We start from the raw sequence: 12,803 nt of genomic DNA on the forward strand, positions 1-12,803 counted from the left end.
CGAAGTTGATTGACCCAACTCAGATCAGCTGTTCTGAAACCGAAAACTCTGAGTTTTTAATCTCTCGGTAAATCAACTCAGAGTTCTAGTTTAAAGTCTGAGTTGTTTGAACCTCCTTACTGAAACAGGCCCCTGCTGTATGTGATGTCAACAACGTATTTACATACTAAGAGGTGATTGGAAAGGTCTTAGCATGTGCAATGAGTGTAAAAGGTAATTGGAAAAGAACAAAGGCAGATCTGCTTTATAGAGTTTTTTTTAATATATTATATATATTAATATATATATTAATATATATATTAATAATGCATATTCTACATCACAGGACACACCAAACCTTAGGAGGACAACGGGACAATAGATGTTTTTACTGAGAATCGTTGCATCCCTAATACATATACAAAACAATGTACAGATCAGTGAATTAAATCACCACATAAATAATATATAGAATATAGAATAGGAGTACCTTTTTCGTTTGAAAGTAAGTTTTTGTCTGGAACCAAAAATCACGATGTAATGTATGACTTTTTATTAAGCAATAGTTTATTATTTAAAAGCCAATTTTGTAAGAGATTAAAAGAGAGATTAAAGAGATTAAAATCATACTCTGTATAGTTGTTCTTGTGCGTTCATCTGCTATACATGTGGTTTAACAGCAACAGAGGCAAAGACAGTCCTTGATTGATGCTTCAGAAAACAAACTTTTGAGTAACTTGCCCTGATGAATTCTGTGCAATAAATCCTGAGACATTTTATTAAGAAAGAAAATAGAGTAATTTTATATTAAAGGAAAGAAAATTGGGTAAATTTATATGAAGTTCTCTTAATCGCATTCACATGGCAATAATGGAAAACGCTCACTGCATTTGCGAGTGAGAAAACTCCTCAACCCTGTCATCCTCATCTTTCTCTCTCCTTTAGCAACCCTCAGACTGATTAATAATGCAATTGTTTCTTAGATGTGTGCTGTGTGTGCGTCTTCATCAGAGAAATGGTGCTTGTGCTCCAGTGATAGCATTTTGCTTATTTTATTCTGCTAAATTTATGCACAGTTACCCCAGAGAGGGAAGGAATGAGCTCCTCTTTCTGTTTCCTCTTTTCATTCTCTCCCCTATTCTGCAGCAGCTCGGGTTATCTTTCACAGTTTTCATCCTCATCTCTGTGAACTCATGCTGCTGGAACTGTTGCCCAGAGCAACTTTAGGCACAACTGTGCAAACTTGTTGTCTCGATTTCAGCGCATCTCCAGACGTTTGTCTGAGAAGCTCGCCTTCACTCAGATGATAGGTAAACTAAGGACATAAACAGAGGGTTAAGGTAAAGAGAGTGTGTGGTATCCGCAATGTTACTGCATGCTTTTGTTGATGCAAAACAAGGGGGAACGAGAAAGTACATTCAGCATAGCCATATGAGTTTCATATGAGAATAGGAATGAGATTACTACTGAAGATTAGCCTGAATTGTAAAACTGATATATTTTAAGAAGATAAATGGGTGGATGGATGAATAGATGGATGGATGGATGGATAGATGGATGCAAACTTCACACAGAAATGCCAACTTTCCCAGCCGGGACTTCAACAGCGACCTTTTTGCTGTGAGGTGGCAGTGCTTACTACTAAGCCACCGTGCCACCCCTGAATTAAACATTATAAGTAAATATCTGTTGAATATGTTAATGAAGTGACATTAAATATGTATGCATGAATTGGTGTAACAAACCCTATTTGTAACCTATTCAGTATGCTTATTTATTCTGTCTTAGAGAAACTAAAGTTATTAGCATTTGCATATGCAGGCAATGAAAAAAAAAAAGTAAATCCCAATGTGTTAATCAGGTCTCGGACAAGAGCTTCAGTGCAAAATAAATAGAAGCGCAAAGAGCAAAATTGCAAGAAAGGAATCCACAACATGGGTCTCTCAATGAACTCTAGTGGGGTTGAATATTAGATGAAAATGAATGCATCAAGGACCAAAGACATCCTAAATGAACCAAAAACAGGACATGATGCCACAAGATGTATGCAACCGTGAAACAGTAAAACACAAAATGCTCAAGCACATCTGTTTTTTTTCTTCTTATCTCTCTTCATGATATTACCCTTATGCAATATAGGCAGTGGAAATGCATCTCATTGCAGCAGTATATGCTTCAAGTGAATATGCCATAAAATAAGTTTCAGACTTAAAAAATGACTGTAAACAATAAGTGACCTTTGATGAAATTCAACAAATTTCCTTTTTAGTTTTGCATTATGGTGTATTCATTTGTTTTTTTTTTTGTTTTTTTGTTAACAACCAAGTTTTGCTCTTCACAAATTCAAATTCTATTCAAAATGCCTACTGTAAATTGGTTTGATTGAGACTTTAAGTAAATAACATCTGTCACAACATCTCAAAAGAAGTTCATTGGAGTTACAAATTAACAAAAATGTACATAATACAGTACATTTGACTTCAGATTTTAGGTAAAAATAAAAACAAAAATGCTACCAGGCAGATGCCTTTTTTATAGTTGGGGCACGACAAGCTGATGCCAATATTGTTTGCAAATATTTGAGAAATGTAGCAAAATTTCAGCCAGCTTATTCTTTGTGTTTCTTGTTTACTTGGTTACATCATTTCAGTTTTTGTTCTCACGCTCTGATTCGTTAGTGAATAACCAATCAAAGCTGACAAAAGTTGGGTGTAATGCATTCCACAGTGGTGCATTACTGTATTCTAATTACATTTTTGGGGAACGCAGCAATGTAATGAATTGCATTTTAATTTTTTGTAATTTGACTACAGTTACTAAAGTCAATGTAATTGTGTTACTTACTGTACAAACATAGTTTTTAGAAGAAAAGAATGCTTCTTTTAAATCACATTTATTACTGCTACGTCAGTTAATAGTCATGGGTTTTTAAATAGCTGGAGAACGCTAGCTGAAATGGTTGCTGACCAGATTAGTTGTTTCTTCAAGTGGAAATACAGACATTACTTTGCTGTGAAATGCAGTTTATGTCAAGTTTCTAAAGAACTTTCGACTGCTCAAATCTTTTCATACTTTTAAAACCTGTTTTAACTCATTTTAATCTGTTTTGATCTGTTTTTAATAATTTTGATTGTTTGTTTTTTATGTTCTTAAACTTGTCTTTTTTATTCTTGTTTATGTAAAACACTTTGAATTGACACTGTGTATGAAATGTGCTATATAAATAAACTTGCCTAGCTTTTAACTCAACGAGCAACTTGTTCCATTGAACTTGAATATAAAGCGTTCTACAACAATACTCATCACCAAGGTGGCCCCCAGGACCCAAAAACATGGCGGTCTAACTCGGCCTAAACAGGCTAAATTAAATTTGTGTGCAGGATTGGGAGTGAATGTATCTTCTAAATGTGAAGACAATGGGGCCGCTCATATATTGTGTGTTTTGTGTGCACAAGTTCGTTATTTCCAATGGAGGTGTGCAGCTTACACACACATATTCGAAGCGCAGATTGTGTGTACTTACATTTTCCAGGCGCACCAGTTTAAAACCACGAGTCATGCAATGAGAACTGACGGGTCAACTTGATTTGTATGAAATATACACATTTTGGTAGACTAATTACCTCAGACAAACACAGAACATCCAAACACTCCAGTGCTTTTGCATACTATGGATGTCAATGGATACAGGTATCCAGTTTTCTTCTAAATGTCTTCTTTTGTGTTAAAAAAAGAAAAAGAAAAACAGATTTGCAACAGGTGAATGATGAGAGAATTTTAAGTTTTGGGTGAACTCTTTAAGTCTTTTGAATATATAGCTGCTGTTATCAACCCATTGTATTCTTTTAAGTGAATATTACTGAAAGAGCTGCAGTTTATTTTGTATTTCTTATATTTTATGTTTTAAAAGTACTGTAACTTTAAAAAAAGTAATTTATAATCTGATTAATCAATTAGGAATGTAATCAGATTACAATTTTCCATTAGTAGTCAGTAATTTAAATCTAATTACTTTTATAAAGTAACTTAACAACATTGTTGACAGCAATACTATATGCTGAATAAGGCCAACTCTATCAATTGTTAACCCAAAGAGAGGCGGAGTGTGGAAGCCATCAAACAAACTAGCCCAGGCCAATGCTAGCCGAAGGCCTTAAAAAAACCCCTCAACAGTACCCTAAATAACAAAATACCCTAAATAACGTATTTCAGATTCACAAAACATCACTTCCTAGTGGCTTTGTCAACTAAAACATGCAAGAAAATGAACCAGAAGCCACATATTTCAGTTTTTCTGCAACTAAAAGATGAAGATAAGATGTAAAGGATCATGGTCTCACATCATAGAGCAAACACATAAAAAAAAAACTGTTCACATACTTGAGTGAAGTAAAAAATACACTAAAAACAGATTACGCAAACAGAAACGTAGTATCCAACAGTCCTATATGTGTGGGAAGGCCTGTGTAAGGGTAAATGTGTGCCCTTGAGCAAATATGGTATCAGCAAGCAAACCGCATACATCCACATGTGTTTATGAGATGAATGGGGATGCAAACGAATGAAGGTATTACAGTTTTCCTTGGCCTGAAACCAGTTTCCCTAGGAGGTGCCTTCATACAAAACTGTTGTCTGGTAAATCATTGCCTCACTATCTGGCATGGCAGCTGCTTTCAAACGCAGACTGGTGGCTTTTTAAAGCCTTGTCTCCACATCCGTGAAGCTTTTCGTAATTGGTAGTTATAAAGACACTCTAATTGGTCTTTGAAGCAGAGTGTGCAGAGGGCAACTACAGAGTGATCAGTTCCTTCATTACCCAGGACACACACAAGTAAATTGTACAAACATTCTAATTCAAGTACAGATTTTTCCTTTGCAGAAAAATTGCACAGAAATTGCAGAAGGTTCATTTCATATCTTTATTGCTTTTTTTGCTCTACCTGTGTCTGGCTGCAAGCATCAAAATAACTGGAATAAATGGGAATTTTTTTGCTCCTTGACTTGTTCACTTATCATCCTCAAAGCACATGGAATTTAAAGTTACATCTGCAAAAATGTATTTTATTTTAGCGTGTGCCTGTGCTTTGCCTTGGCTTGTCATTTAATTACTTTGTTTATGTATTTTGTCACATGAAACTCATATGAAGATTTTTATCTGTTGCTCCAAAACCCCTGTAGTGTGTGTTTATATATTATGTGTTTCAGGATGAAATGCAGCTCCAGTAGAGGCACGTCATGTCCTCGCGCTGCCTCTGTGTTTTAATGTGTGACGCATGCTGAAATAATTAAAGTGACAGAAACAACATGTCTTTATGAATAATTCATCTGACACATGTTTTCATGACACTGCACTGTCTTTTCCCATAGAGTATGTCTTAAACTGCAGTGGTTTCGACTTTTAGTCAGTCCTTTTTGAATTCATAGCCTACTTTTAAAAATAGTTATTAGACATAAATAAAAATAGAATTAAAAAAAAATACACTGTAAAAAATAATATCAAAATGTCAAAATAACACATATTTTTATGTTGCTTCAACTTGTTTTAATCAGTTAAACCAGTTTCGAATACATTCTTTTAAAGTTATATAAAGTTTAACCTAATATTTTAGTCAGTTTGATATAATATAATTCTTATTTCAACTGTATAATGCATTAAATACTTTTGAGTTTTAAATAAGAGAGATAGAACTAAAACATGAAAAATGTCAATAAAAAATTATCTAAATGGACTGATGTAAAATTTGTACATCAGATAGGAATAAATATGGCCAGCACATTTAATTTTCCTCAGTCAGAGGACAAGATGTATTCTTGCACAGCTGGATGTTTGACAAAACTAATTAGCTGAAGTCACAACAGCTAAAAGAGGATTCTGCTTTGTCTTAATGGGTCACGAAACACCAAAAAACATTTTTGAGATGTTGACAGTCATATATATGTCCTACGTTTCTAAAAACAAAATTTTTTCACATTATTTCAAGTAAATTCGTTATTCCGGTTTGAAAATAATTTTTGAAGCAACATCATGGCTATAGGATCATTGTGTAAATTCCAGCGTGGAGACTGAATGTCTGTACCAGTTGGTTCAACGTGACGTCTTTGAGTTTTACTCATTAATTAGTGAGAAAGGCTTGATTTGAACGAATCAGCATGCTCTTTTGTGAATGAGATGCTACTTCATTGATATACATAATAGCTTCGAAGACTGTTTTTACCTGTTACAGTGTTCAGTTGGTAGAGATGCTGTGTTGCCAACCGTAATTAAAACAAGTGGAAAAAGAAGGATTGTTCAGAGACATGGGTCGTCAGTGTTGCGTTTATAAATGTGCTGCAACAAAGGTTTTGTTTCCATTTCCTCACAATGAGAGCACAGCTCACGTGTTAACCCAACAGTTGTCTGCTAACATGCAACAAAAATACATTTGTAAGGAACTTTTTTTTTTACCCGAGAGCTCTCGGGAAATGGTGTAATCCAGACTTGACTTCTTTTTAAAAAAGACGCAGTTCCATTCCATGTTGATTGTCTTGTTTCTACAGGTTTGATAAGAGTACGATCAATGTTCTTTGTTTATGTTCATTCAGATGCCAAAGTTAGTTAATATCATCAGCAGTACTCTTTTTGTTTTTAAAGAAATACCTTAGTCAAAAAGATTTAGTTACCAAGTCTACAGTACATTAATATCACTACAATATTATGGACTGAAAGATGCTAATGCTAAATGCTACTCTCCAAACATAAACATGTAAACACCTTATTAATCTATTACCCCAGTGTAGGATTTTCACAGTGTGTGATTTTCGCTGCATTTTGTGACAGGATAGTCTATCCACACATAGCTGTTTGACGCTATTCTCTGCACCTAACGAGTCTCTGCATCTACAGGGAAATGCAGAGGGTTTTCCCATTCAGCGTGCGGTATCAAATTCCATTAAAACTACACTCTTCTGGCAGTTCCTCGCATTCAATATCTCGTTTGTCACAAGTAGCATGCATGAAATGTTCCTGAATGAAAGTGAAAGTATCAAACTGCAGTTAAAGTCGACAAATTAAGAATGAAACACTCGAAATTGCATGAAACTCCAGAGGCAATGTGGATAGCATGGTGATGCAATGACGTTAATCAAATTATGTGCTATAACATGTAAAACGGGATCTTGAAAGAAATATTTAAAAAGTCGCTCATGTAAACACCTTAATCATATTATTGTCTTATTCACATTAAGGCAAATAATTCGATTACTGATGTCCATGTAAACGTAGTCACTGTCTGTCTCCCCTGCATCTGTATTTGTGTTGCCTCTGTGAAAATCATGCATGTAATGAAACTCCCCTTTTCATGCAAACCCTTCCCTCTATCACTACTGGACACTCCCACCTAATCAAAGCTGGACTTACTCACTTTCCTGACTTTTTTTTCACACTAGAGGTGTGAAAACACAAATTCTTGACCTTAGTCAGTGGGGGTGGGTATTTCGAACCATCTGAACATCCAAAAAAAGTGAAGTGATGTAATTTAAGTGTATATACAGTAAGGGACGTCTAGTGTTGGAAGTGTATACAAAGTGTAAAATAAACTGCTAAGAAATATGTTCATGCAAAAATCTCTTTTTTCCCCCAGATGAAGTCAACAGAGGTGGATCAAGGGCTTTTCACAGACAGTTACTGCAAAGTGTGCAGCGCTCAGCTCATCTCCGAGTCACAGAGAGTGGCACATTATGAGGTGAGATCTGCTTTCTGTCTTTCTTCTCTGCTTCTACATGGCAATCTCTGCCCCTTTTGGCTTGTTTGATGTTAGTCATTTTAGCTGCTTTTATCCAAAGTGTACTTAGAAGGCTGGTCCCCCTGGAGCAAGCAAGGGTTAAGTGCCTTGTTCAAGGACACTAGTGTGACAACTAGTAAATATGGCCATAAATCTATCTACGCTTTTTCATTCTGGACCATTTCTGTGATTACTCTGTGGAGGTTTTGTGTGCGTGTGCTCTGATCTGTGTTGTGAGCAATGGCAGTTTAGCTGTATTACACAGGGTTTCCCTGCGGTCACTGAACGGTGAGTTATATGGCCACTCGTCAACAGAGCCGTAACCTGAACTGACCCAGACGAGAACATAATGTATTTGTCCGGGCAGGCATGGAGTACCACGAGAGTTTATTGGTCATTGTAAAATATTAATTCTGGTTTTGTTTTGTGTGTGAGTGTGTGTGTGTGTATGTCCATTCAGCTGGATTGTCCCATGTGGACTGAGTGATGCAGGTCTATTTGTTTTGTTTTCCCCCTGACAGTCTGTGTGCCCTGTGCTGGTGGCTGAGCCAATTTACAACCTTTCCATGCATTTCAACATAATAGATGGCTATGGACTAGAAAAACTGGCTTCTTATGGACGCCTAAAACCAACTGATCTTTAAATGATTTAACAAGTCACAGCTTTCTTTTCCCTGGCCATATAAATTGATTTTGTCCAATGCCATGTTTGTTAATTGATTGGAATGAATCTTATTTGATGCAACTTCTGATTTATGCTAAGATAAACAGTAGCACGTTTTTGGCAGTGAGGCCCAATTTTGTACTCAGAGTAAAATTAATGTGACTATAAAAAGCTTCAAATCCATTTTTTTATGAAAATATGCTTGCTTATTCTTAAATATTCCATATAATGAAAACTTATTATAATCAAGAATATTCTTGGCTCAATAATATAAGTTCAGTACATGGAAATGACATACTGTGAATTACTCATGGTTTCCAATTTAACTGTCATCATTATTAAAAGAGTCAGCTGAAATATCAACAGGCGGCTCGCTGTCAGTGAACTTTACAATTACTTAGCAGTCACAACCAAAACCCTGAAACCAGCCATTTCGAATGTTATTACTCGATTGAATGGTCATTATCAGTGGTTATCAGTTGATAGATATGGGCCAGTAGGAGCACTCTAGAAGGCTCAGAAGGTTGTTATTATCCATCTACATGGTTAATCAGCTATAGATCACATACGGCTGCGCCCGGAAGTTAACCAGAATTATTTTTATTATTTATTCAAATTCCCAATAATGGTATTTTAACGTTTATCCGAACCCTAAACCCAACTGTCAGAGTAATGTAAACACAGATCTGGATCTAGAGTCTTCTCTATTAATATAGCTAATTAACCATGTAGATGAATTATAAGACGGCCCCTACTGGCCCATATCTATCAGCTGATAACCACTGATAATGCCAATTCAATCGATTAATATTATTTGAAGCGAATTGAACAACAGTTCAGTTACAGAACATAATTACAATGTATTTTGTAATTCGAATGTATTTTGAAATTGGCTGTATGCAGGCATGGGCAGTTTTATGATACATGTATTTCAAATTTGTATTAGCATTTATAAAATAGTATTTTGTCATTCTAATTTGATAGGGTTGAAGAAAATAGCTTAATATTTTGTATTGATATACTTTATTCATTCATTCATTCATTCATTCATTCATTCATTCATTCATTCATTTTCTTGTCAGCTTAGTCCCTTTATTAATCCGGGGTTGCCACATCGGAATGAACCGCCAACTTATCCAGCAAGTATTTACGCAGCGGATGCCCTTCCAGCCGCAACCCATCTCTGGGAAACATCTACACACCCATTCACACACACACTCATACACTACGGACAATTTAGCCTACCCAATTCACCTGTAACACGTCTTTGGACTGTCGGGGAAACCGGAGAACCCGGAGGAAACCAACGCGAACGCAGGGAGAACAAGCAAACTTCACACAGAAATGGCAACTGAGTTGAGGCTCGAACCAGTGACCCAGCGACCTTCTTGCTGTGAGGCGACAGCACTACCTACTGCGCCACTGCCTCGCCCCCAATATACTTTATTGTCTTGTATTTTTGTATTTTTAAAAAACTATAAAATACGTCTACATGATGACATCATAAAATTGTGGCCTTTGATAGTGGTGTTTTCTCAGTCGTTTGCCAAGGCTAGAAAATGTATTAATATTAAAGAAGTTGATCCATGCTTGGCGTATGGATGGAAGGTATGCATCACATTTAAAGAAAGTAACAGACAAATTGCAGGGGTAGATTTGGAAGCAAGTCAAAATAAGACTTGAATATAGGAATATAAGACAAACAACATAAAAAGTCCTACAGTGGCGGGTCGTACAAGACTTCATTGGCTGTTTCAAATGCCAGTAACTAATCTGCAGGTGCTCTTTTTGTACATTTTTAATTACAAACTTTAGACTAAATATATTCAATAATACTCCAGTCTACAGACTGGTCAAAAGCTCCCAACTCAGCAAAAACAGATATCATGTTTTATATTGTGTATTGAGGAGTGCAATTGCGCAAAAAACAATTAATAAAAAAATAAAACATGATTTATGGAAATGACTAAAACTGGACATTTTAGTAGATTTCAGAAATCATGATTTTACATTTTTACAGATTTCAATTGCAAAAAACAAAACACACACACAAAAAAATAGATTAATTTAAGAAATGATGTAAACAAAAAAAATTAATAACCTTTTCATATAGAATCCTTTTAAAATGGAAGACTGTTAAGAGATGGTGGCAATTTTCACAATAGATAGCGCTATAGAGAGAGATACAGTACTATATTCCATCTTGTTATCTGTCCTAAATGGTTTTTACAGTGATTAAACAGATAATCTTGAAGATAGGACTATGAAATTTGTACAAAATCTATATTAAAATCTAAGAGAAACACAAGTTACATTTTTATGACTTTCTCCTATAATGTACAGTAGAAGTGAAAGAGTGCTGAGAAGAGATTGATCAAATAGACCTGTTGATAGAAGGATTTATTTTATTTTGATACTTGTTTTGGCTGCTGTATTTTGTAGTTAATTTTGATACACTTAAAATGGATGTATTGTATTTTAAAATACATTTCAATGTATTTTTACCCATCCCTGGCTGTAACCATCTGCCAGTTGCATATCATGCCTGTTTTGACACAAAACAAATTATTGTCTGTTATTCAAATTAAAAGTCTCTTACTTTACAGCTTGTTAAAAATATGTTAATGCCCAAGCTATTTGGGACATTATGGCTGCATGACTGTGCTGACAACATATTTTCTATTATACACCATTTGTAAATAATGCTACATGCGAACTACGCATGGCAAAAAAGTCGACTAATGTACTACTGTTCTTTTGTAACAGTTTTTTTGTTTGTTTCAATTATAGCAAACCAATAAATAAACCACATGATGATATTTGTTGACCAGGCTACTTTTATTGATCTATAGGCATGGTTTGGAAAGGAGGTGTCCTGTCAGATTAGTTAACAAATGACTTAATACACAGCCCACATCGACGTGCAACTACAATATTTTTTTTTTTTGTTTTTTGACACTGATAACAGACAAATGTGCTTATCAGCCACCAGCGGTAGCCTCAAGAGAAAGTTGCATAGTGTTCCATTTAGATTTGTCTTCTGTGTTTTACTAATTTATTGATTTTGGTGGGGAAAATGTAATTTATGGTGCAACTGAGGCTGTAGGGCAAATTTCTAAAAGCTGCTAAAAAGCTAAAATCCTTTTGCTAATTTTTGCTTAAATTTTGCAAACCTTCACAGGCATTAAATAAAAAAAATGCTGTCATGCTCCTAATGTGGAAAGACATGCAGTGGGCACTGTAATTTTGTGTGGAGAGACAGATTTGATGAGGACAGTTTTTGTCTCTGTGTTGCTTTAGAAAACTCCAGAGTGCATCGGGTACAAGCTCAGACACAAACAGACTATATTCTTCATAGAGAACACTAGTGATTGAAGTTCAGATTTCACTTGGAATTTAACCCTCACATTAGAGAGCTGCATGCCTCTGTCTGCTTAAATAAGAATTATATTGAAGAAAGAATGAGAAGTTCTTGAGTGCATGCAGAAGAAGTAGAAATTTGTTATTTTGTATATATACTATATATGTCTGAATTATTAGCCCCCCTGAATTATTAGTCCCACTGTTTTTTTTCTGTTTAACAGAGCCTGTTAACAAATGCCTCACGTTTTTTCCCTTGTGCACAGTATTATTAATTGTTAAAAATTATATTAATATCAACAGCAACATTCTTGAACAATACCCAGCTGATTCAGTCGATGCCTAGCGAAATAAAAAAGCGCACCATGCTCCTTTTTGTCTTGTCAGCAAAAAGGCAGTGTGGTGCGCCCCGTGTTTTTGGAACGCAGCTACGCGTCTGGTGTGATCGCCCCCTAAAGGGGCTAATAATATTGACCTTAAAATGGTGTTTAAAAATTAAAAACTGCTTTTATTCTGGTCAAAATAAAACAAAAAATACTTTCTCCAGAAGAAAAAATATTATCAGACATACTGTGAAAATTTCCTTGCTCTAAACATCATTTGGAAAATATTTAAAAAAGAGAAAAAAATTAAACGGGGGGCTAATAATTCTGACTTTAACTGTATATGAGCAATATCACATGAGTAACACCCACCAGTGCTGATATACAGCCATATCACACTGCTACAAGTGTAATATTGCGTTTTTACAACCGTTTGATGGCATAATTATGTGTATAAAAAAGAAAATCAAACGTGGAGAGTTTCAAAAATCCTTTTGTGCGGGGAACTACCTTTTGTCGCCATTTATACACATCTGCAGCTGACGTAAGAACAGCACAAGCCGTTACTAATTGACCAACGCCACTTTAGAGCTAGTATTTGAATGATTCTCTAGCGTAATTTCTAAAGTGATGACAAAACAACTGATTTTACTTACATTTTAAGACTATAAGGCTGAACGGCATGAAATTTCCCAGGATTTCTCTCTTGCAATCGAG

General features: G+C 35.4%; 1 protein-coding gene across 8 annotated transcripts in view; it reads left to right on the forward strand.

Annotated features, from left to right (window-relative positions):
- zmat4a (zinc finger, matrin-type 4a) overlaps positions 1-12,803 on the forward strand; it is a 259,922-nt gene that overhangs the window by 112,899 nt on the left and 134,220 nt on the right. For all 8 annotated transcript variants that reach the window (XR_012406880.1, XR_012406879.1, XM_073952205.1 and 5 more), the window contains one exon: positions 7,599-7,700. Coding sequence is in view for 6 of the 8 variants with exons in the window: in XM_073952205.1 (XP_073808306.1) it covers positions 7,599-7,700 (102 nt within the window). In the remaining 2 variants the exon portion in view is untranslated. The remainder of the gene's footprint in view (positions 1-7,598; positions 7,701-12,803) is intronic.

Source organism: Danio rerio, chromosome 5 (assembly GCF_049306965.1).
Source record: "Danio rerio strain Tuebingen ecotype United States chromosome 5, GRCz12tu, whole genome shotgun sequence".
In the NCBI taxonomy this organism is placed as follows: Eukaryota; Metazoa; Chordata; class Actinopteri; order Cypriniformes; family Danionidae; genus Danio; species Danio rerio.